Here is a 27,078-nt window from a genome sequence, read left to right on the forward strand (position 1 = left end):
AAATGAGTTTTTAGAGAGATGATGATTCTTTTAAAAATAAAACCTGAAGAACTAAATTTCTATTTATATAGCATTTTCACTTTAATAATAAAATATTAATATACGACTATTTTTTTCAGTCCTTATCTAAGGAGAATTGACGGATGATGTTGACATTATATGGTTTAAGCATAGGAGATGAACCCGAGAATATATATATATATATATATATATATCCTGCTGCTGTTTGATGGTGGGTGGGTAGCAAATAACATATGGGAAAGGAGAGGAAAGTTGATAATTCCAAGATATATTAGATTTTCTTCTTTCTTATTGACATTATATGGTTTAAGCATAGGAGATGAACCCGAGAATATATATATATATATCCTGCTGCTGTTTGATGGTGGGTGGGTAGCAAATAACATATGGGAAAGGAGAGGAAAGTTGATAATTCCAAGATATATTAGATTTTCTTCTTTCTTATCCAACTTGGGATGACAAGATTACAAGATAATGAATTTTGCTCTTATTATTGTATTTATTTGGTGTATTTTAAATATTAATGTCTATTATAAATGGTAACACTTTAAAAATAATAAAAGTTCATTATAATTTTTTTAATTAAATTAAAGGCCACATCAAATTTTTTAAACAAAACTATAACTCCTTAAAATAAATTCCAAAGAAACCAAGAAAACTTCTTTTCTTTAATGTTATTAATAACATGCTAAGTTTGCATAAAAGAAAACACAAAATTACTAAATAATAACTACCCATCAATTTATTGATCCAAATTTAACTATAACTCCAACCTACTTTAAAAATATGTTTGTAGTTATGCTTTAAAATTTAAATTTAATAACAAAAAACCTAATACTGAACGTGAACAAGTGTCATGCAGGATTGGACGGAAGTAGTTGTAATTTTATATAGAGAAATTACCTTTTTAACGGTCTATTTTTCTTTCATTTCCATTTTACAAATTCATTTAATAATAAGATATTATATTTAACTAATAAAAATAAATATAAACAATTTTATTTTAAAAATACTAATATATTTAATTGTGAAAAAAATATCAAGAATCATTACCCTTTTATATATGAACTAAATATGTCAATGTCATTTCATCTGTGAGTCTTCTCCCACTCCCATGGCCCTCCTCCTTCTTCTCTTTTCTCCCACGAAAATAACTTTAAACACTAAGAAATCAACTAAATTGCATTAATCTTAAACTTAAATTTAACACATGAAAAATATAATTCTAATTAATTATCTCACATGAATGGTTTTCCCACCATTTTACATTTTTCAAAACATATAATATTTCCTTTTTTAGACATACTATTGAAAATTTTCCATCCTTTAGATAGGGGTAACATTCCATTTTTTTATCCGTCTTGCTATCTAAGGTTTAGGGTTTTTCTTTAATTCTTCTATACACATCTTTTTAGGTTTAGTAAGCAATACTAATGTTGTGAAATCAATAGGCAATAATAGCATGAGTGCCATGATAAATATTAATGGCTAAGTAAAAAAAAAATGTAATGTATAGATAAAATAGTAATAAGCATCAAAAAGACTTTTGTAACTTACAAAATATTTTCACTTGTTATGTTGTTAATGTTTTCCAATATTAAATATAATAAAAACTTTCATTATTAATTACATTGTTTGCAAGTACTTTACCTTAGCATACAACTTCCCTTTGAGTCTAAATAAATGTGCAAGTCTTGGAAATTTTATTTCAAACAAATATCTTTGTTTCAACCTAACTAATGAAATTTCATTTGAACTATTAGAATTATACTTAACATACTAAAAACGAAAAATCATTAAAAAATTCAGTACAGGAAACAAAATTATTAAAATATTTATAAAGAAAAAAACCATAAAATAAAGAAAATGAGAGAATTATTTAAATGGGAAAGTTGAGTTGAGAGTGGTTAAATTAATTTAGAAAGAAAAAAAAAAGGGTAGATAATAGAAGAGAAGAAAGAGAGAAGTGGAGAGTAGTAGTGATCCTTGAAGCATCCAACGTGGAGGAATTCTGATCAGACGTGGGGAGAGAGAGAGAATAAGGATCTCTTCTCTTCTCTTCTCTTCTCTTCTCTTCTTCACTGTTAACAGAAATGAAGATGGCGCTGCTGAAGGCACCCACACCCCAACTGCAATGGCGCTGCTCTGTAGCACCCACCACGCTGGCGTTTCCCAATTCTCATTCCATTTCTGCGGGTGAGTCACTGCCTTCTCCCAAATAATCACAAATTAATTGCAATTAAATCAGGTTCGGTTATAACATTAATGTGTATGGAAGAGACAGGGAGGGGAAAAGGAAGAGAGTGGAGTTGGAGGGTCAAATGCACCACCAGTGCCACCACCAGTGGCGGTGGCAGTGCGGAGATCGAGAAAGGGGCTGCAAATTTTTCGCCGGGGAGCCCAGTGAGGGCAACCAACATTCTGGTGGTGGGGGCCACGGGAACCCTTGGAAGGCAGATTGTGCGCCGGGCACTCGACGAAGGCTACGACGTCAGGTGTCTGGTGAGGCCCAGGCCGGCTCCCGCCGACTTCCTTCGCGATTGGGGAGCAACCGTTGTCAATGTAAATGTCCTGCCATTCATCACCACTTCCAATTCTCTCTTCACTTTCTTCACTCTCTTCACTCTCTTCCTGTTTCCCAGGCTGACCTCAGTAAACCAGAGACCATTCCTGCCACCTTGGTCGGCATACATACCATCATTGACTGCGCCACCGGCCGTCCCGAGGAGCCCATCAAAACCGTAACCAACCTCCTCCACTCACCTTTTCATTTCATTTCCTTTACACACATTTATCCAATTCATACATACAAACATAGGTAGACTGGGAAGGAAAAGTGGCTCTCATACAATGTGCCAAGGCAATGGGCATTCAGAAATATGTCTTCTACTCCATCCACAATTGTGACAAACATCCCGAGGTTCCCCTCATGGAAATCAAGTATTGCACTGAGAAGTTCCTCCGGGACTCTGCCCTCAATCACATCGTTATCCGCTTATGCGGTTTCATGCAGGTCACCGCCACCTTACTCTCCCCTCAACCCATGCTTTCAGAACTTCCACCTTTAATTTCTACCCACTTGCATTTCATTATCTTTCATTGCAGGGTCTTATTGGTCAGTACGCAGTTCCCATCCTCGAAGAAAAATCTGTTTGGGGAACTGATGCCCCCACCAGAATAGCTTACATGGATACTCAGGTAATCAACGTACCACAATTCATCTCCTCCCTCCACCCTCTCTTTTCCTCTTCAATTTCCTTTCTAATCGCTCTGCCTCCACCTTTAGGATATTGCTCGCTTGACATTTATAGCCATTCGAAATGAGAAATTAAATGGTAAACTTCTTACATTCGCTGGTCCCCGTGCTTGGACAACCCAAGAGGTGATTAACCTAACTTCTTCTGCTATTTCTCTTTTTTTTCCTCAATGCTTTGCTCATATACCTCCTCCTCACATCTCATATTACTGTTAGGTAATAACCTTGTGCGAGAGGCTGGCTGGCCAAGATGCTAATGTCACCACAGTTCCAGTCTCCATTTTAAGATTCACTCGTCAGTTGACTCGCGTTTTTGAGTGGACAAATGATGTTGCTGACAGACTCGCATTTTCAGAGGTACTTTATTTCTTTATCCACTACACCTTCTTTAGTAAATTGATTAACTGTTGCAGGAAATTGCTCCTTTACCCAACTTTTCCCTTTTAGATCAAACACTGATCAAGTATTCATCCACTGTTGGTTGCTTATATTTAACTGCATTTTTTAAAATTATTATGAAACCAAATCAACTTAATACCCATCAGTGAGCCATACCCATTGAGCAATTCCCACAGGGACTTCACTGATATGTGATGACTTCGTATACTAATGTTCTCGTTGTTTTATTACTAGCATCTCATAACTAATTTTTCACATCCTTCCACTCTACATATTCGTTGTCTTTTAAGTGGCTGCCTCTATGGTATATAATAGTGGGGAAGATTCACAAAAAAGATAAATGGGTGTTGCAGGTTCGGTATACTCACAAACTCGACAGAAATTCTGTTTAGTTCATAATTTGACTTTTATAGAACATCCTCATTATCTTCAACAAAAATGTATGAGATGATTTTAACTTTTAAGAGAAGTTTTAAGATGAACACTTGGGTTAAATAGGGTGGAAAGGAAATATAATCTGATCAATCTTTCGTTAGTGTCTCGTGCAAACTAAAATAAAGGGTTGTATTTTAGAAAATAAAATATGAAATTATATCTATTGTTTCAAAAAAATAATGATGTGATTTCTTGCAGTTTTATAGTTTATTAGATTACAATTTAATTGTTGATTTTTTAATATACTGTTATAAATTTATCATCCTTTAATAAATAAGAAATATTTTATTTATTTATTTGATAAAATAAATAATTGAATATTTTTTTTTAATTTCAAAATTACTAAATAATTTCTCTTTTAAAAATAATAAACATTTTTTAATATTATTCTTACAAAAGTATATATATATGTGTGTGTGTATTTTAAATTATATTATTTTTCTTTTTAATTAATTTTTATAAAAATAATAAAATATTATGTATTTTAATATAATAAAAATGTGAATATACATAACTGTATTAATATAGGAAAAATTCATTAATAAAGTCCAAAAGTTTAAACTCTTGCAGTGGTTTAATTTAAAAATATCGATTTCTTGATATAGAATGGACACATTTTTTCAAAATATTTTTGTGAGAGAAAACAAGAAACAGAAAATATGAAATAAAATTTTTATAAGAGAAATTTAACTTTATGTATAAATTGAAAAGAAGAATCTAAAGAAGTTGTAAGATAGAATTTTTATTAATTAGTTTATATATAAGTTAATTTTTGTTTATAAAGAAATTTATTTGACCTTTTTATTTTAGAAGTGTTTGAGAAGAAAATGGTCTGAACATATCTTTTTGTTAGTTGTCCCATTCTTCATTAGTCCATGTGGTCACTTTTTAGACTCTTTCTTCATGTACCTCCATATGTTTTTCTGTCACCCATACAAAATGTGAAAATACTTCCATAGAGTAGCTTTCAGATTATGTAATCCGGACACGCATTTGAAAAAGACTTCCAGATTACATAATTCGAAAGCTAAAAAAACTTTCGGATTATGTAATCTTAAAACTGATTATGCATCTGAACAAATGTTTTCAGATTATGTAATCCAGAAGCTAATTATGAATTTGAAAATATACTTTTGAATTACGTAATCCAAAATATTACAAAAGAATATTTAAAAAAATATAAAAATTTATGGAGATGAAAGAACAACATATGAAAATGCAGGAATAAACAGTCAACTCTTTAATTTGAAAAAGAAAAAGAAACGTAAAATCCAAAATATGGGCCTTTAATTTGATCTTTTAGATTAAGTTTTGAATTTTAATTTGAAAAATTGCTCCCTGCACCATATGTATTAAGTTTTGAATTTTAATTTGGCTCCCTGCACCCAATTTCAGTGGAAAAGACGAAAATACATTCTGGACCCCTTTTCTGGAATGTTTCCAGAATTTTTTTTTCAGAACGAATACGGATTTTTTGTATTGTGAATTTTTTTTATTCGAAATGGGCTTTTGATTTTTATTACACAATAATCTATTTTTCCATAATATTATTTTCAATTCCGAATTTTCTTATCATAATGTGATTTTGATTTTTGTTTTTTGATTTTTATTTTCGAAACACAATAATCTCTTATGGATTTCTGGATCTACTTTTCCAGAATGTATTATTTTTAATGGATTTTCATTTCCATAATGAAGGACATTTTCAGAAATTTAGAACTGTGTTGGGTGCAGATTCAAAGGAGAATTTGCCTTTTAATTTTTGGGTTTCAACTTTAAATGAGTATCTTTCAGTTATATAGATTTGTTATATTCTCAAAATTTATAATTTATTTGTTCACCAGTTTTATTTATTCAGTAATTATTTATTTATTTTACTGGACATTGACGATTCAATCAGATAGCTATGAACTAAACGTTCACTAAGTTGTCTGTGAAACAAATGGAAGGTTATGTTATATCATAGTATCACCAAAATATATTAACATTATATTTTAGCTGTGAATAAATAGAATTTAGTGTAAACAAAGCATTTGCATTTCCTCAAGGTGGTAATAAGATATGCTTAAATGGGAAAATAATATGCAGGTCCTTAGCAGCGATACTGTGTTTTCTGTTCCAATGGCGGATACATACAATCTTCTTGGGGTTGATTCAAAAGACATAATTACATTAGAGAAGTATTTGCAAGACTACTTCAGTAACATATTAAAGAAATTGAAGGATCTCAAGGCCCAGTCAAAGCAAACGGATATTTACTTCTGAAACATTATTTGTAATATAAAACCAGTTAAGGGATGTAGATATCTAGAAGTCTCCTTGATATTTATATTTTTTTTTTCAATTTTTTTTTCCGGTTGGTGTACCTAAGAAAGTTGAGGATGTACCATAAAATTCAAACATGTATTTACGTAAGTTAAAATATCTTGATAAATATAAAAGACAATACTCTCTATTAATTGCCAAATTATCATATTTGCGTTGAACAGTGAAAGTAATAGGAAAAGTAAAAATAAAAATATAACACATTTTTGTAAACATATTATTTTTAAAAATTATGAAATATTCGATAGAAATATATTTTCAATGAAAGGACAATTTATTTATAAATAGACTTAAGGTTGTTAATGCAAAGTATAATAATAATAATGATAACATTATTAATAAAATTTATACTTTTATTTCTTTATAATGAATGCTTTATGTCATGCTTTAATATGAAAATTATAATACGATTTTTAAACTCTTATAAAAAAAATAAGTAATTTTCATTCCAATCCTGAAGAGTTGACACGTTTTTTTATATATCAAATATCTATATATATAATATATATATAACAATTGAGGGAGCACAAACAGGTCTATTTTAACACGTGTCACAACCTAAATTTTTTGGAAAAAAAAATTGAAAAAGAAATTTACCCAAAGAGAAAATTTGACCAAAGCTTCACCAATTACTACATGACACCTGAACCAACCAGAGCTTGCCACGCACCAATTCTTAAAACTCACTTTTTTTTTTCTCTCTCATTCTGATTTCCCATTCTCTCTGAAACCCTAATCTCTCTCAAAGCCATCCTATCTGAAACCCTAATCTCTCTCAAAGTCATCCTCTCTGAAACCCTAATCTCTCTCAAATCCATTCTCTCATTCCTTTTATCCTGTTCTCTTTACTGATATTCACCAATTCAGCAACTGCCTACATGCTTTATCAAAATGCATCTTTAATATGAACCAACGTATTTCCCTTTTTCGTGATGGCTGAACCCTTCTCTTCTCCATTCCCTCCAAAAATCTCAGCTTTTTCTCATCAACTTTCACTGATTTGGCCACTGCCCACGTTCTGGTCATTGTCTTACCAGCAACTCAGATATCTTTTTTTAAGGTTGTTTCTTATGGCGATTTTTGAATTTGAAAATCGCTTTCTGAGGTTATATAAGTTCTCATAAACTGGAAAACCTTCATTTCTCATTTCGTCTTCCATTCTTCCGAATAAAAGGTTAGTCTTTTATCATTCCTTTTCATTTTTGCAGTTATTTTGATGTTCTTGGTTTTCTGTTTGTTAGATTCTTCTTTGTTCTTCATATTTCTCAAGAAAGGTCTCAACTTTTAATTTTTTCAAAGAACAGGTAATTATTTAATCAATTTTTTTGATATATTTTGTGTTTTTTTGCAGGTATTTTGATGTTCTTGGTTTTCTGTTTGTTATCATCTTTTGTTATCATCTTAATCATCTTCTTCTCTGTTCTTTGTGTTTCTCAGGAAATGTCTTAACTTTTAATTTTTTCGCAACAAAAAAATGATTTATTTTGGGTTCTCTTACCAAAGTTGCTTGCTTTTGATGTTTATTCTCTTCACCTCTTTTACGGTTCCTTTGCTCCACTGTTATTAATATGGTTGCTTCTCTGTTTGTTTTGTTTTCCAGTATACTATATCATTTTTGCAGAGGATTTTGCATAGGAATCACAAAGCACCTATAGAAGGTAATGCAAGCAAAAACTAAGGCATTTTCCAGTATTCTCATTGTGTCCAGTTTTGTCCTTTGGCACCCCGGTAGCTTTTGGTCTGGCGGTGGTGGTGAAGGACATTCCCACCACGTTGGTCGGTCCAGCAGACGGTCCACCCTCAATGAACTTCTTCATCTCCTCATTCTCTGGCCACCACCCTCTTCTCTTCCCTATGATTCCTTTTCTTTTTCGTGACCGAGCGTGCCTCCTTATAGATTGAGAGCCTGTGTGTGATGATGTTAAGGTTCCCTGGTAGGTCGGCGGCTGTCCAAGCGAAGAGACCAACGTTTTTCCTTAAAGCCTGGTGTATGCTTTCTGCATCGGCTTTCATCATTGTCGTGCCAACACTCGTGTAGTGTTCTTCGTCCACTAGCAGAACGTGGCATAACTCGTCCTTGGCCTCCATGCGTGGTTCAACCTCCCGAGGGTCAAGATCGACAAGGGTGACTGCGTGATCTGCGGGTCGTCGGGGAGTCTTGCGTCTAAGAAACTGACTGCATGTACATCCTTGCGGGTGGGTTCCACCCTCAAGCTTTCCGCGTAGCAAGCCCTTTCGATTCTCTGATCCACATGGACTGTCAAGATGTCTCCTGGCGGGGATGGAAATTTCATGGCCAGGTGGGGGGTGGAGACAATCGCCCCCAACTTGTTCAAAGATGACCGTCCGAGAAGTATATTGTATGAGGTATTGGCGTCAATGACCAAGTACCTCATTTTTAGAGTTTTGCTCGCCTTTTCACCATAGAAAGTAGTGTACAACTCGATATACCCATTCGTGCCTACTCGTTCTCCTGAAAAGCCGACCACGTGGTCGTCATAGGGCGTCATCTCTTCTATTGGAATCCTCATAGATTTGAAAGTCTTCCAATAGAGGATGTCGACCGAACTACCCTGGTCGACAAGGGTCTTCATGATGGTGAACCGATCTATGTCAACCGATATCACCACCGGATAGTCCTGAGAAGGGTCAACACCTTTGAAGTTGTCATCTATGAACGTGATTGGGGGCATCCTTGGTCAGACGACAACAGAGTTTACCTGATGCACTGCGTGAAGGTGTTTCTTCCTTGCGCTTTTCGTGTCATCCCCTCCAGCAATTGTGTTTATCACTTTCCTATTACCATGTCTGTTGTTCCTCGGAGGATCGTCCCTCCTTATGCAACGCTCCTGGCGTCGGTCATCCTCCCTCTCTCGGAGGGGTGCGATCCCTCTTTCCAGTGTGCTCCTCCTTATGAGGTGAGCGTCTGGTACTTCGGCCATTACGCACGAATCGGCATAAATGTCCGGCCTGGATAAGCTCTTCTATTTTGTCTTTCAAGGCTTGGCATTCTTCGATCGTGTGACCGGTATTCTGATGATACCGGCATTTCTTGTTGTAGGCAGCGTCGACGGGGTTGAGGGCCCTCCTTGGTGGTGGCATAAATTCCACACTTAATGCCTCTTGTAAAATCTTCCCTCGATTGACGTTGAAGGGTGTATACCTAGAACTAGGGTCCTCAGTTGTCTTTCCTCGGATCTCCGCGTCCAGACCTAGACTTTCCCTCGCGATCCTTCTCTTCTTTCTTCTCTCCACTTGCTTCGGGTCGGGTTTGGTTTCTGAATTCCCGCAGTTCTTCCAACTGCATGAACTTAGCAACTCGGCGCCTAAGCTCATCCTAGCTTGCAGCAGGTTGCATGCACAAACTGTCCGCAAAGGGATTCGTTGGGAAGGCAGTAAGCAAGTGATGCATTACTACATCGGGACTAAGGTCCTGGATGCTCATCGCTACTTTCCCGAACCTTTCAATGAACTTCCTCATGGCTCCCCCTTCTCCTAGCGGATACTAACCAATGCGATAGAGGTCAGATGATGCGGTCGGCTAGTCGCAAACTAAGTGCCAAACTTGGCCACCAGCGTTTCGAAACAATCTATGGAGTTGGGAGGGAGCATGGTGAACCAACTCAAAGTTCCTCCCTTCAAAGAGGTGGGGAACACTCGACACAGGACCGCATCATCCGCGGTGTACAAGCTCATTTGCGTGGTGTACGCGTCTATGTGCTCATCGGGGTCGGTCGTGTCGTCGTAGCAATCCCAATTTAACCCCTTACACTTATATGGCTGGTAGTTGAGTCCCAATAACGGAGTCGGTGAACGAATGTCGGTGACTGGTACCCATGGTCCCGGCAGTGTTCATCGACTTGCTGGGATGAGATTCGTCACTCATCTCCAAGGGATGAGCCAGTGCGGGGTACAGCCGTTTCCTACTCCTCCTCCTCCTCCTACCCCTACTCCTCCTCCTACTGGTCTCAGCGCCCTCATACCCAAGGACACCTTCGAAGAAATGCTCAAACATCGCAACAACCCAGCCTGCCCAGGCAGAGGCTTCTACACCTACGAGGCCTTCATCGCCGCCGCCAAGTCTTACCCCAGGTTCGGCAACATCGGAGACACGGCCACTCGCAAGAGAGAGATTGCGGCCTTCTTAGCGCAAACGTCTCACGAAACAACCGGGGGATGGCCCACTGCGCCAGACGGACCATACGCATGGGGATACTGCTTCCTGAGGGAGGTGAACCAGGGTACGTACTGCTCCGCCACTCCCCAGTTCCCCTGCGCCCCTGGGCAGCAGTACTACGGCAGGGGTCCCATCCAGTTATCCTGGAACTACAACTACGCTCAGTGCGGAAGTGCCATTGGGCTTGACTTGATCAACAACCCTGATCTAGTCGCCACTGACCGTCTCATCTCCTTCAAGGCCGCCCTCTGGTTCTGGATGACCCCACAGTCCCCCAAGCCTTCCTGCCACAACGTCATCACCTCTCGATGGATCCCCTCCCTTGCCGACGTCGCCGCCCGCAGGCTTCCCGGCTACGGCACTGTGACGAACATCATCAACGGAGGCCTGGAGTGCGGACGAGGACAGGACAGCAGGGTTGAAAACCGCATCGGATTCTTCAAGAGATACTGTGATATGCTTGGAATTGGTTATGGCAACAACCTTGACTGCAACTCACAGACTCCATTTGGAAATTCACTCTCACTCTCTGACCAGTGAGACTCCCATCCCATCAGAATAAATAAATAAACTCAATAAATCTGTGTTTCCACAACTTTCCCACCATCTATCAATAACACTCCTAGTTTCCCACCATCTATCAATAAATTCATCACTTCTATATACCATATGCACACCAACATGCTACTCTTTTATTATTATTTTTTTCCCATTCATCTACGTACAAATATTATAGTTATTATATAATAAAACTATGTTGTGGAAGAATGTGATGAATGCATAATAAATGATAAGAAAACATGACTGCATGGATCAAATATTGTAATGAGCACGGCAAGGCGAGGGAGGATTCAACCTGCATTGGAGTATGTTTCTATCAACGGCAAGACTTCCCAGACCCCTAACTTTCCCACCCAAAATATTTAATCTAACTATTCTTTTTTTTATTTTATCTTTAAACTTAATATATATTTAACCACTTTACACACAATTTTAACAGTGTTTGAATTTAATGATTTACTCTTTGTAATTAAAGGATAAGGAGAAGAGAAAGTTTAGAAATCTATGCATTGGAAAATGTAAAAACACATAAATCTGATTTTATCTTTCTTCTACCAAAATTCAAAGAAAAACATTGATGAGTGTTTGCCTTGATAGTGTTAGATAAGAAAATAAAAATAAAATAGTGTTAAAAAAATAAAAATGTAAATAGTATTATATAAAGAATTGAGTACACAAATTTTTATCCTTAAATTTCAATATATATTTTTCATATATAATAGTATATAAAAAATTCTCCCATTTTATATTTATATATTTTTAATTATATTTTAAAATAAATTATCAAATTATTAAGAACAACTGTTCACACATATTTAAATAGCACAACACATTATAAACCATTCACATATTTTTGTAATTATCCACTATTCTTCTATATAATTGTCATTATTAATATTGCTATTTTTCTTAGAATATATAATTTCTCATTGATTTAGACGACATGCAAATGAGTAAACACTATGACATGCAATACTAACATTTTTTTAACACTTCAAAATAAAGGTTTTGTAAACATGATTTAACATTTAACGACATGCATTCTCTTCCCTTCCTAAATGGATATTCTAGAGGTGATGCTTAATAATTTCTTATGATTTGTTCCGGAACATCTCGTAATGAAATTTATGATTATGGAACAGCTATATAAAACAATTTAAAATGAATGTTCTAAAATTATTTTTTGGTAGATTACGGCAAGGTGTTTGATGAAGAGCGACAAGACTGAACAGGCTCTTGTTCAAGGCAGATTTCCTTCTGGGTGCTCTGTGTTTTATTTATTATGTTGAACTGTTTAAATATCCCAACTCATCCTCTTTTCTTTCTGAATCGGATTCCCTTATTCAATCTTCATGACGGTGTTGTAAATGTGGTTCAGCTTCAGGAGACCTCTTGGAGTCCAACAACATTAAGCTATTTTTTTTTTCTTAAGTAGCGTTTCACCCACAACAGTTGGCAACTTTCTTAGCGGTCAAGTTGTTAGACGTAAAATCATTCAGGTACTTTCATCAAACAGTTTTATCTTTAACAATAGTTGATTTCATCTCAGTTCATAACACAAGTTGGTCTTTCCCATCGCCATCATCCAGAGCAATCAAGATAGAAAGGAGTGAATCCACTTGATCGTCGTTCACTATCAAAACTATCTTTCATGTATATAGTGTTTGCATTTACATCCTGCATCCAATCTGAGATGCGCATGCCAAAATTTACCAGTTGGATTGTGTGAATGCATACCATACCAGTTTGTGTAAGGAGAATAAAGTCACACTAATAACCAACATTTTACTAGATCTATACTATTTTGAAACTTTCATTACATTCCACTGGAATTGCCAGAATACGTTTTCTTCAAATTCCGACCCTTTTATCCTGTGATTTCTGATGTACTAGAATGTTGACCCGTGGAATATTTTAAATATTTAATATTTAAAATAATAAATCTATACATCAAAATTAAGAATGATTGTAGGGTCAATTAAAATTATAAATCAAAATTACCTCACTTATTCAATTATTAGTAAATAATTAAGAATACATCAAATAGATCAATTATTTAATTATTAGTAAACAATTAAGAATACATAAAAAAAAATTATGACCCAAATTACAAATAACATCTTGTATTATATTTATTGTCATAACAAAGTACAAATATATTGAGATTCATCTTTTCTCAAATTTAAAAAGCAAGACATGTTTGATCCATAAATAGTACATTTTTGTTGTGAAACATTGAGTTTGAGCATTTTCTTGTTCATCAAATTGGCAAGGAATGTTTTGTACCTGTAAAAAATAAAGCATACAGAATCTTTTAGATACAATATCCATGAGGTAATAATAAATAAAATAATTTTTTAAATCATATATTCATGTAGCTGCCTTATACATGTTAACCACATAGAAAATGGTAAACACATGGTTCCAAAAACAGCAAGCCATAACTTAAATGTATACGCCTACATGTATGAATAATATTGTAAAATCACTGTATTCTGTTTCATATTATTAAATAAAGACTATTGACATAGTAAATTGTCACCTAACGATATATCTCATGAATTATAGGAAATACTATTATAGAATAAATATCAACTTCATCATTTTAGACCAAGTCTATTTAAGGCTCAATCATACAACAATTTTTCAACAATTTCATGGGAAATGCAAAATAAATTCCATAACAAAAGAAGTAAGATGTATTGTTAAGTTCAAAGCTTTATAACAGAAAATATACTCAGTAAAAGAACTAAACATACTAAAAACAATACAAAATGGACTACATAGTTGCTTTTCTTTAGGTGCTATAATATGAGCGTTGATCAATATTGTATTTAATGTCAACAGATCTCAATTTGCATCTTATGTTAATTGCATCATTGCAAAAAATAATAAATAAAAGAGAAATGTCAATATAAGAATGGACAATTAATACAATCATGGAAATATTGAAAATTGTTAACAATGATTGAGTACCTGTCATAGGTTTTGTCTTGGTAGTTTAAAGGAATGTACTGCTGAAGTTAATAGTTACGAAACAAATAAGATAGAATAATATGATACAATAAATTTAATTAGCAAAAGTTCTATTGGTTTTTGGTGACTATGTTGCTTGTTTTTGTAAACAAAGAACCATATAACTATCTGAATACAGCTGAAGTTTGATCACTTTATTTAGGAAGCATTATGTAACATCACATATGTAAAATATTATAATATAGAACCTGTGTAAAGTATAATAGCTTCCTATTTTTTGTACTGAATATCCCCTTCTTTCTCACTAAGTACAATGGAGTTCTTGTATTAAAACCCTCCCAAAGAAACAAATTCATCAAAACAGAATTATTCACAATTTAAATTATGAAATTTATTAAGAAGTTATAGATGAATACCTTTCTTTGTAATGCATTATAGTCATGTTGAAAAATTTACTATGGAAATTAAGAGGAAACCTGTAAATACAAAAAAAAAAAATATTGGTTTCTTTTTGCTATATTAGAAGATATATTAGAAGAAAGATATGAGAAATATAAATAGTTTGGGATTAAAGAATTTTCATACCTGATAAGTATGGATGTAACAATATTTTTCAAACATTTTCAAATATTTCTCTGTAAACCACATTAGTAGTCGAATTAGTGGTATTTCCATCATCATCCAAAATCAATATTTTCAACCCTTTCTTGGATTTTACTCTGGAAACAACAACATATAATTGTCCATGTGTAAACACTGGATGTGGTAAATATAGACCAACTTTATTAAGTGTTTGTCCTTGGCTTTTGTTTATTGTCATAGCAAAGCACAAAGATATTGGGAATTGTCTTCTCTGGAACGTAAAAGGCAAGCCTGATTCAGAAGGAGTCAAATTCATTCTAGGAATTAATATGTTATCGCCAATATTTTTTCCGGTAATAACTTTGGCAGCAATAACATTTTTCCCCAAGTGAATTACTTGTAATCTGGTTCCATTGCAAAGTCCATTGGCTTTATCAATGTTCCTTAGAAGCATTATTGGAACTCCAACTTTTAATTTAAGACTGTGATTAGGAATTCCGGAACATTTGATATTATTCAAAAATTCAGTTGTAAACCACTCAACTTGAGCATTTTCTTGTTGATCAGATTGGCAAAGGGAGTCTGAACTTAAATAAGTAATTTCTTCTCCGGGGATTAATGTTAGAATGAAGTCATTCACTTGGTCCACACATTCTGTAGTAGGACACAATATTGCACCATCATCAAAAAATCCATCAGAGTTCAGATTTTGCATGTACCCTGGATAAACAAATTCAACCAAGTGCAATAAAGGTTGTTCAACATTTAGAATTAGAATGTCTTGTGGTATTTCAATAGTTTCTTGTCCCAACTCATTTAAGTCCATATCTCCATCTCCAATGTGAAGTATCCAATCTGCAAAATCTTTTACTTCTGATGCAGTTTGCTTTGATCTTTCACTGTTTAATCTCATATTTTCTGTAAGTTTGAAGACTTTGCAATGTTTCCAAAATTCTGAGTAGTTCACTATTGCCTTCACAATGTCATATCTTGATCCCTTTTTTACAACAGACAATATCTGCCTAAAATTACCTCCCAAGACAATGACTTTGCCACCAAAAGGTTTAAGAGCATTTTCTTCACTTACAACCTTCATGACATCCCTTATAGTTCTATCGAGAGCTTCAAAACAGAACCTATTGATCATTGGAGCTTCATCCCATATAATTAATTTAGTTTCAATCAACAATTTGGCACGAAAAATTCCTTGAGGTATGTTGCAGGTTGAATGTTCATTTATTAACAAAGGAATGCAAAATGTAGAATGAGCTGTTTTTCCTCCAGGTAGTAACAAAGAAGCTATACCGCTAGAAGCTACATTTATCACAATCAACCCTTTTGATCTAATTGCAACAGACAAAGTTTTCCACATAAAGGTTTTTCCTGTGCCACCATACCCGTATAGGAAAAATAAAATTGCCAACTTGTGACAGTACTGTTGTCATTATATTCTCATACACAACCAGTTGCTCCGCAGTTAGAGATTGAAAAAGAGAAGAATGAATTTCAGACATTTGTATCTTGTCATAATTTAATTCATCAATAATGAATCTATTCTCATAAATAAAAGAATCTGAATGAATAGGTTGTGGAAGACTGTTAAAGTCTTTTAAAGATTTACCATTACAAATCAATAAGTCTTCTAGTTGTAGAAGACAAAGGTTTTGTATTTGATCATCTTCAATTGTAAGACCTAGCAAAACAACAACATTTCATATCTTGAACAAAATAATATGTTATAAAGTTTGAGGAAAACAAAAAGTTATACCTGGTAGGTTAAACTCTTTTCTATTTTGGTATACAATGTCATCAGATAACAATTTCCAAGTTTTGTTCCAAACTTCCTCAGGTCTAGACATAGTATTCATGAGTAGCAGTGTAACAAACAATCTTCTCAACTGAGTTCCTGAAGCAAGGTTGCTGGCCTCTATAATGGCATCAATAAATTCTATATCCTCTGCCAATAGCCCCATGGCATAGCAATCCTCTTTATACGTTTTGTAAATTACACCATTAATAGTCCTGATGTTATCATAATTACAACAACACTTTTTAAAATTCAACAATAACCTGAGATAATATAATTCCCCTAAGCCAGGAGGAATATATGTAAGCCTTCCAATACTAACTCCCCTCTTCCTTGGTTTCCATTCTCTTTGTTCTGCCATCCACACAAAATGGTTAGGGTATTCAGAATAAGTCAAATTTTTCCCCTATGGATAGATTTTATTAGCTTCAAACCAAGCTAAAAGCATTTTTCTTTTATGTTCATTTGTATGCAGTATTTCATCAATATATTCATTGTCTTTAAATAGAATGGGTTGCTCGTATAACAGATGAAAAGTCAACCTTTGAACTGGAGGCCATCTATGATGAATGTCAAAGGCAAATATTCTCCACACAGCTTCACAGGGAGATATATATCTACAATCATAATATTGTTTAATTTCATCTATAACTGGTGTCTCAGTAGAGTCTTTCTGAGAATTAGTAATTTTCAAATTTGCTCTATCTGAACCTTTGTTGACATATTTAAACAAATACTTGATTGAATTAGATTTGTTGCAATATTCTGTGTTAACATGAGCCTGGTACCTCAGTAGTAGTAATGGGCTATATGGGACAACATTTCTATTGTTTAACTTAATTCCATTTTAAGAATGAATACTCCTTCATCTCGACGTCTGTAGCATGGATATCCATCCTCATCAAAAGTAGTCAACAATTTAAATTTCTTTGGGTAAAATTTTGAACATGTACCGTTAGTCATGCAAGGTGAGGAAAACCAAGCGGCTCCGCATGGACCATGTATCATGTATGTTGCAACTGCCTTTGACAATTTAGGATATAAATTTGCGTGCGGTAATTCTGCTGAAATTACATCATCAATGTCTGTTGGAGTTCTTAACTTTTTCTCTCCATCCAACCACAATAATATGTGGGCATGAGGCAAACCCCTTTTTTGAAATTCCACAATGTACATACCTATAATAAGATATAAATTGATTGAATTATAATGCATAAAAGTTGAACGAAATTTTAAAATATGGATTACTGTCATTACCTGCATTAACTTTGCCAAAATATTCATCTTTTTTTAAGTCAACCATCATTTGATCTAATTTCATCTTGAATACTCTGCAAACTATGTCTGGCCTATCAGCAGCAGTTAATCCTCTTGATGTAACAAACTCACGTATTTCAGACTAGTTTACATTGCAAGTAATAGTGATGAATAAATCACGATATCCAAACCTTTTACAAATTGCCATTGCATCTTGGCAATTGTTGAACATGTACCTCATTCCTCCTGTAAATGATGCAGGTAAAACTATACGCTTCCCAACTGCAGAAGAATTTGTTTCTCCTCTATTCATTGCCTCTTGTACACCGTGGAGAATATCACAACGTATTGTTGTTTGGTTTCCTCTTATGAACGACAATCTTTGAGCTTCAACCATAGTATATGCATCAACCAAGAATTGTTGAAACAATCGACGTGAATGGACTATATTTCCAAACTCAACACTTCTTTCTTGAATTCTAAATGCAATGAATTCTCTTAACGATATACGATTTCTTTTGCGTTCTTTGCTATTACTTCCAGAATTACGTATGGGAATATCTTCTTGATACCCATCTTCTCCAAAGGGGAATATTAAAGGATATTGTAATGTGATGAAGGCTGTATGTGTCCCATGCAACCTAAACAATTGTCCAGAAACTTTTTTCACTATGATATCTCGTCCTACATCCATGTTGCTCATATCACCCACAATTAACGTTGCTATCTCATCAGTTGTAGGGGTATTGAATCGATGTCTAAATAACCTCAATGCAAAATTTGAATGTTCAAGATCTTGAATCAATGATGTATCAAACTTCAACTCTTTCAAATTGGACCTACATAAAATTTAAATAAATAATTAATTCAAAATGATTTTATAAATGAATTTGCTGAAAATAATCTAACCTAATGTAACACATACCTAAAGTGAGATACTCTGTTTGAGACTTCATTTTGAGTATCATATATGTAAAGTTGTGCGAACTTGGGCGTTTCTCCACTGTCAGGGAGTAAGTTTCCAATGCTATGATAGTTTTTTCCATGCAGAATAAATTGAGGAGGCCCAAACCCATCATTTACAGAAGAGTGAACTTTTCCTTCAATTGAAGTAAATGAAAACATACCATTGTAACTTCTTATATGTTGTAAATAGTGTTGGCTTTGTGGATCTTGACCATTTAATAACTCTAGCATCAATTTAGGAGGTTGTTGTAGGAAAGGTAGTTGTACTTTTCCTTTTTGGAAACATATAGAAAAATCAACCTTTAGGCAAGTCTTTGCTTTCAGGGATCTTTCTTCATACCACACCTCGGCCAAACAATATTCACATTGAATATTAGGTTGTCCAAATGAAACAATATCTATATTGAAATGATAAATAAGGTTATATATTACCTTTACATTAATGCATTTAATTTGAATACAAAAGTTAAGGTAAGAGACATGCACCTTCATTTTCAGCTTTTGAATACAATTCATAAGTGTAAACTTCTATGCTCTCATCTGAACTCTGCAACGGCGACGGAAACGAAAACTCACCCTGCAACAACGACGACGGAAACGACAACTCACCTGCAGCAACAACGACGACAACGACAACACACCTGCAGAAACGACGACGACAACGCACCTGCAGAAATGACAACGACAACGACAACGACAATGGCAATGCACCCTGCAGCGACAACGACAACGACGACAACACACTCTGCAACGACAACGTCCTCTGCAATGGCGACGACAACACATTCTACAACAATGTGCTTCTCTGCTTCGAAGGAGGCCAACCTTTTCAAGTTTTATCATCGTAAGTTTTGATTCGTGATCCATTCTTGCCTTTGCTCACTCTGTATCTTTCCCATCTTAAAACCCTAGATTCTGTTATTTGTATTCCTTCATTTAATTGCTAGTTGTGTGTTGTTTGGCTTCTCTTTTAATCAATCTGATATATTGAATTTAATTAAATAGCACCACACAAAGTATAATCCTCATATGTCATTATTCTTCTACTACCACTGGTCGTCACTTCAAAGTGAGTTCAAACAAACTGTGCTAAAATATGAGTTTCGGTGCTATAGTTGGTACTTAGAATTATGATAATATAGTCCAGAGTATCCAGTGACTGAATGTAGATGATAGACACACATGCAGACAGGGACAATCACAGATTATATTGTTCAACACTTTGCATTTTGCATTTGCATAGCCATAAATATTACGCAAAGAAAGAAAAGAGAAAGGAAGAGGGAAACACACACAGTGGAAAGATAAACTCACACTATGGATTTCTTTTTAGTCTACATACTAATATTTTTTACTTATTGATGATTAAACCTCTGTTAAAGAACATGGTTGTTAAAAAGTTTGATTCCAAAAGTGTGTTCAAGGAACTTGTGTTCAAATTCAACTTAGCCACTGTCATATATAGTAAACTTTGTTTAAGCAATAAAAGAAATGTTTGAAACTATTGAAGTCAAGAAATATTTTCTACTATGAAATGTTTGTATGATTATGAAAATATATTTTGTTTTAAATAGAAAAGTTGTAAGAAAGAGTATCAAGTTGGTTTTTATTTTTGTTTGAGGGGTCAGTGATACTTAACACTGCTATGTGTTGCTGTTTTTGGGGTTTCACCCAAAGGGCTGCCTTTTTCCTTTTCAGACCACCTACAAACAGATACTACCTAACAAGAAGGGTGAGCATCAACTTCTTTAGAGTGAAGCCAGATTCCAGTTGAATCACACTTGGGAGAGTCTACCTCTGAACCCAGTATAGCTGTTGAAGGGTAGGTATGAGTTGAGTCTTGAAGCTGCCTTTGGGTTTAAAGAGATGTGAATGGATTTCGTGCCTCAATTATTTAATTTAAACTGTGGAGTATTTAATTTTGTTGTACAAACAAGCCCAGGGGTGCTAGAAGAGTTTGTTTAATTCATTTTTTTACTCACATTTTCCCTTTTACTTGCTTTTCTAGATAGATAACTTAGAATTTAGTACTCACGATAGTTTATTGTGGGTTCCAATCAGCTTAAGGGATTTGGACAAGTATAGCTTCCAAATTCGAAGAATGTAAATTATACTACCGTACCGATAGAATTTTATAAGAATGATCACTTATATTTTCATTTTAAAGGTTTAATTTGAGTCTGACTGTCTACTGGCTGCTTCAAGACATGTAATTATTAAGCCGTTTTATATAACACTTAAAATATGGTTTTATCTGGGGAATTTTTCCTATCTTTATATGCTTTGTTGTCCTAATTGATAGTCCATGTGTGACATTGACAGGTCTTCCTCCTTTTGGGCAAAGCCTTCATGTTTGTGGGTTTTGTATGGTTTTAAATACTATTGTTTTTTATGTGTGCTTCATATTACATCTCCATGCATTCTGCTTTTGGAGGTTTTCTATAGGAATAATTATGTTGTTTTGACAACTTCTAGAAAATCTGATGTAGGTGTCAAAGCATCTCATGAAGACGGTTTCTCAGCTGGGCACTGGAAATAAGCCTGTTGGTACTACAACTTATATGGCTCGAATGGAACAACTGATGTAATACCACTCTGATGTTAAAAATGGGTATAGTGAAATTGGAGATTATGCCTAGTCTAACCAGATCATTTTCATGATATCCAAATCAAATATGGCTTTATTTAATATTTCTAGTACTAACTATGAGTTGTAATATTATGCTTGTTTTATTCCCTGCACCTGAGGATTGGTTGAAGCCTAATGTTGTGTTGGAAGCATTTGAAGCCAGGGCTGCTAGGATGTGTGTTGCTTGTGCTCAAAATCTTAGCGAGTTCTCTAATCCTGAAGAGAGTAAATGATTCAATCTAGAAGCCTAATGTTTGTATTATTATATTCTTAATATTACCTAAAAACTATTTTATTTGATATAATATAAGAAATCATTTTTTTAGTAATAATTCATCCTTTGTATATGTTTCAAGGTATCATATATATTTGTTTACCATAGCTTAATTTATTTCTAATGATTTGTCTATAAAAAGGAGCTAAAACATATTGGAATCTGAATTCATCTTCTTGAATGAGTGTAAATAAAATGTTTGAGATACTTTTAAGTAAAATTATCACATTTGTTGTGACAAACAGCTTCGAAAACTTTTACTGACTAATTTTTCTAGTTTTTATTTTTTTTCTTAAACCTAATAAGCGGTTCCAAAGTTAGTTGTCTGTTTATAAAATTTGCATGAGAAACATAAAATTAATATTTATATTTACTAAAATAGAAAGATAAAGTACAAATATAGAACAATGAAAATTCCTCTTGAAATAAAATGCATCTAACAAATTTGAGAAATAGTTTTATTTTTACACGGACAAAAGGAATATATCATGAGCTACGAAAATAAAATAATTTCAACTTGGGTTTATTGGATTATCTTTTGTTTCTATCACAATCTTAGTTCACATTCATAATTTATAAAAAAAAATTATAAAAATTGAAAAAAATTACTCACTTTTAACCATATCTCGATTATGAACATAATTGTTTTGAGTTGACAAACTCTATAAATTTATTTTAAAATTAATAAACTTAAATCTACAAATAAATATAAAATATGAAAAAGTAAGTAGGTAAATAAAATAATATTTTATAATAAATTATATTATTTTGAAACCAATATAATGACCAGTTTTTGGGTATTTATATATTTGGTCATTAAATGAACTTCTATATATTTTGGTCACTAAATTAGTTTTAATGAAATTGGTTGTTAATTTAGTTTCTATATAATTGGTTACTAAATTAGTTTCTATATATTTAGTTACTAAATTGGTTTTTATTTAATGGTAACTAAATTGGTTTCTAAATTAGAATCAAAATTAATTTCTAAAATTAGCGTTTAGAAAAGAAAAATAGTTTCTAAAAACATTTTTTCTTATAGTGATTTTACTATTTGTTCAATAAACTTACCTGCCTGAATCCCTGATCAACCACCCCTGGTGAAAAAGCAGCAACTAGGCTAACCTTCCCTTCACCAGGACATGAGCCCAGTACCACGGCTGCTGGATCTGTTAGTGTTTCCAGTAAATATTCTGCGGCACTTTTAAGTGAATCAGCATCAACATCATCGAAACACTCAACTAGTACCCTGCAAATTTTCAACAAGAAATAAATAAAAACGATACATCTGCTTAATGTTTAACAAATTTTTAAAGATAATTTTTTGTCAAGTCCTACTAATTAGTTTAACAACATAATGGAATACTCAGTAAAAAAAACAAGATAAGGAAATATAAATACAAGGGACATCCTTTCAACTTAATTTCTAATAATTTCTGTAACAATCATAAAACTATATATTCAATGGACTACCAGTAATGTGATGCAATCTGCTTCTTAATTGTCAGATTTGTTTGGTTTTGACGATAAAAACTTCAAGTGAGAAAAGGTTGCAAAACTTCTATATCAAAGAAACATCTTCAGGTAGCTAAAACTGAAGAGATCTCTCTCCCCCATTATCAGGGCAACATATACCATCACACGGAGAAACATTACCTGTACTGTTTTGAATTCCCCACCAACGATGCTTTGCTCGCAATAACGGAAGCTTAAAAGGGATTTGTGAAAGGGGAAGGATCAAGCTAGTTAAGTACTTCATCGAGCGTACCCTGAAAGCCAAGGTCTTGCAATTGATACTCTACAACTCTTCACTGAGCCTATGTATTCAACCCCTTCAAAGGTAACTCTTTTTAAGACACCAACCACCAACTCTAATACTAATTTATTCATACCCAAGTATTTGAGGAATCCTTCCTTAGAAGCTAGTTGCTAAGGGGGCGAATCAAACCACTTAAGTACTTCACCAAACATCCTATACTACTCGATATGAAATTTAGGTATTCCCTAATATCTAAGTCCTTATTGATATTAACCGAGAATTTCAGAAGTATTATTGACGTGAGTCCCACCACATAGTTCCATTGATACACCGGAAATCTCTACGACACGTACCTGCAGTACACCAAATTTGAAGCCAAAATAAGCTGCATAATACATCAGCTTCATAAATACAAATTCTTAATCTTTTCCTTGATTGATGAGAAGATCTGGAACAAATAACTGTAATCTATCATTGAAGTGATGGGCAAATAGGATTAAACATTATTTTCAGTTTCATTAACAGGATATTCTCCTAATAGGATTTACAGAACAAGTTTCTTACTGTGCTGTACATGATTTACTACTCTGGTCCATGTGCAAGCGCATGTCAGAAATACAGGGATAATTACTAGTACATCAGAAATGACAATTGTAATTGGACGTATTTCAAATTTGCACTTTTTTTGGCATGAGTAGCAATCTAACAATAGTAAAAAGGGAATTTAAGTCATAAGAAGTATTGTTTTGAGCGTTAGTTGTATTTTAAACCTTACCTGAAGTTCACCTACTTTTTTTTCTTTTTTTTTTATCAGCAAATAATAGAATTAAATTAAAAAGAACATCGATGTTCCAACCCTTACACAAAATCATTCACCATTTGTAGCTATAATCATATCTAAATTAAGGCAACCAAACCATAAAAAAAATACAACAAACAGCTACCAAAGTGCCTCTAAATTATGCAGTAAGAACATGGCAGCTAGTCCCAACATCCTGTACCCCTGGATCTACATCAAACATGTAATTCCCTGACTTCTTTCCCTCTGCTGCAGCCCCAGATACCTCCTACCCATCCCTTGGCCCATCTTGTTGGTATTTCAATGCATACAAGCCCCCAAACTGTCTTCAACCGGGTTCTCTACACTACATAAAACTAGCATCCAGCGACACCCAGTTCAAACTTCACTTCAACCGGGTTCACCTACTTTGAATACACATGTCATGATAAACGTAGTCTACAAGCTTAGAACTACTAAAACAAAAGTAATACAATCGAACTTTGAAGGTCAATACTACAAGTGTTTGAAGTAAATCCTACCTCTTCTCCATATTTTTCTCCAAACATTGCAATAGCCCCAGCAGCACTTTTTGCATCAGCCAGAGGCATCACTTTGGTTTGAAGTAGTGTTGCATCTTCAATCCATCCAATGATTAGCACTTCAATTTCAGCAAGTTCAGTATCATGAAGTGGTCGGTGGAAGTTGAAATCAAACCTGAGACGATCAAATGCCACCAGTGAACCAGCTTGTGAAGTCTCCTGACCAATAACTTTTTTAAGGGCAGTTTGTAGTAGATGAGTGAGTAGCAGTATGATGGACCTACAAAACCCAACTATACTTATTATAATTTGAACAACTTGTAAGTTTGAAAATCTGAAAATATATGACTATAAACAAGCAAATCAACAGTTCTTGCACCTTAGCTCGCTGCCTCAGCTTCATATCAACTGCTGCTTCCACTTCTTTGCCAACCTCTACAACACCCTTTTGGACTGTACCCTTGTGCACAAATATGTTGCCAAATGATTTCTGAACATCTATTATCTCCACAACAGCTTTTAGTTGATTATCACCCTCTGAAATATATAGAAAACCATGATCGCCAAATTTGACCCCGATTCAACATAAAATGGTCTTATTCAGTAAAACTTTCACATTACTCCCTTCACTGACCTGTACAGCTGGATTTCCATTCACCATGAGGCTTTCTATCATTGCTTTACAATGAAGTCTGTCATATCCAATAAATTCAGTGTCAGGTACATTCTCTGCAATATTTTCCCCATTTTCAATGGCAAGTTTAATAGTATTGTGTGCAGCTTGAGATTGACGCCTTTGCTTTTCCATCTCAATATCAAAACCATCCATATCAATACTCACACCACGTTCTTCAGCCACTTCTTTTGTTATTTCCATTGGATATCCATAAGTATCATACAACAGAAACACATCTTCGCCAGCCATGCAAGGAACAGTTCCATTTCTTTCTGCACTTGATAAGGCATCAGCAAGTTTCTCCTCAAGCAACTTTTCTCTTCTCTCCAGTGTCTGCACAAACAGAAGCTCTTCTCTCTTCAGCTCCTCAAAAGATACGTGGCGCTTTGTTCTTCACATCAGCCTCAATGTGTGTATTTAATTCCACAACCTTCTCAGCAATAATTGGTAAAAACGCTCCTTCAAGGTCTCCCCTAGAATCACCCTTTTCCAGAATACGTTTTTAGATTTTTTTGTTGAGAATGAATTTTTTTTGTTGTGGATTTTTTTTATTAAGAATGGAATTTTGAATATATTATTTTTAATTCTGGATTTTTTTATCATTCTATATTTTTATTTTGGAAACACAATAATCTCTTTCATATCTAAATGTATTATTTTTAATTCTAGATTTTCATCATTTTTGGAAATTTAAAACGGGGTTGAGTGGAGGTTAAAAAAGATTGGAAGTAGGAAGAATTTGTCTTTTAATTTTTGGGATTCAACTTCAAATGTGTATCTTTTCAGTTATATAGATTTGTTATATTCTCAAAATTTATAATTTATTATTAATCTTTGTTCACCAGTTTTATTTATTCAGTAATTATTTATTTATTACTTGTCCATGGCGGATACATACAATCTTCTTCTTGGGGTTGATTCAAAAGACATAATTACATTGGAGAAATATTTGCAAGACTACTTCAGTAACATATTAAAGAAATTGAAGGATCTCAAGGCCCAGTCAAAGCAAACGGATATTTACTTCTGAAACATTATTTGTAATATAAAACCAGTTCAGGGATGTAGATATCTAGAACTCTCTTTGACATTTATATTTTTTTTTTCAATTTTTTTCCGGTTGGTGTACCTAAGAAAGTTGAGGATGTACCATAAAATTCAAACATGTATTTACGTATCTTGATAAATATAAAAGACAATACTCTTTATTAATTTCCAAATTATCATATTTGCGTTGAACAGTAAAAAATATAACACATTTTTGTAAACATATTAATTTTAAAAATTATGAAATATTAGATAGAAATATATTTTATATGAAAGAACAATTTATTTAAAAATAGACTTAGGTTGTTAATGCAAAGTATAAAATAATAATAATTATAACATGATTAATAAAATTTATACATTTATTTCTTTATAATGAATGTTTTGTGTCATACTTTAATATGTAAATTATAATACGATTTTTAAACTCTTATTATGTTTTGCTTTTGTGAAGACTATTGAGAAATTTTGATTATATTGTTGTAGTTTGGAAGTGTTAAATAGTTGTGGTTGTAATCGTTGGTTGATGGAAGAAATGTTCATGTTAGTTTACGAAAGTAGTTTGAAACTTAAGAACGCTATGCTTGATTGTAGTGTAATTACACCTTCAA

The 27,078-nt window shown here is 33.8% G+C and overlaps 2 protein-coding genes and 1 pseudogene across 4 annotated transcripts in view; 2 read left to right on the top strand and 1 right to left on the bottom strand.

Moving 5' to 3' along the window:
- The first annotated feature begins 1,931 nt into the window (after positions 1-1,931).
- The window catches only part of LOC137822726 (protein HIGH CHLOROPHYLL FLUORESCENCE PHENOTYPE 244, chloroplastic), a 40,526-nt gene continuing 15,379 nt past the window's right edge, over positions 1,932-27,078 (top strand). Inside the window, exons 1-8 of one of the 3 annotated variants that reach the window (XM_068627680.1) lie at positions 1,932-2,217; positions 2,306-2,583; positions 2,664-2,762; positions 2,840-3,034; positions 3,127-3,219; positions 3,308-3,403; positions 3,494-3,634; positions 6,200-6,578. In XM_068627680.1, the coding sequence (XP_068483781.1) occupies positions 2,115-2,217; positions 2,306-2,583; positions 2,664-2,762; positions 2,840-3,034; positions 3,127-3,219; positions 3,308-3,403; positions 3,494-3,634; positions 6,200-6,376 (1,182 nt within the window). In that variant the 5' untranslated portion in view covers positions 1,932-2,114 and the 3' untranslated portion in view covers positions 6,377-6,578. Of the gene's footprint in view, positions 2,218-2,299; positions 2,584-2,663; positions 2,763-2,839; positions 3,035-3,126; positions 3,220-3,307; positions 3,404-3,493; positions 3,635-6,199; positions 6,579-27,078 lie in introns of those variants that run through there. The other 2 variants (XM_068627678.1, XM_068627679.1) reach the window with 2 other exon arrangements.
- Positions 10,239-11,278, top strand: LOC137822728 (endochitinase-like). Its single transcript, XM_068627682.1, has one exon. The coding sequence runs from the start codon at positions 10,254-10,256 to the stop codon at positions 11,151-11,153; it is 900 nt and encodes a 299-aa protein (XP_068483783.1). The 5' UTR covers positions 10,239-10,253; the 3' UTR covers positions 11,154-11,278.
- Positions 22,653-26,511, bottom strand: LOC137820539 (alanine--tRNA ligase, chloroplastic/mitochondrial-like; annotated as a pseudogene).

The sequence above is a fragment of the Phaseolus vulgaris genome, chromosome 9 (assembly GCF_000499845.2).
Source record: "Phaseolus vulgaris cultivar G19833 chromosome 9, P. vulgaris v2.0, whole genome shotgun sequence".
In the NCBI taxonomy this organism is placed as follows: Eukaryota; Viridiplantae; Streptophyta; class Magnoliopsida; order Fabales; family Fabaceae; genus Phaseolus; species Phaseolus vulgaris.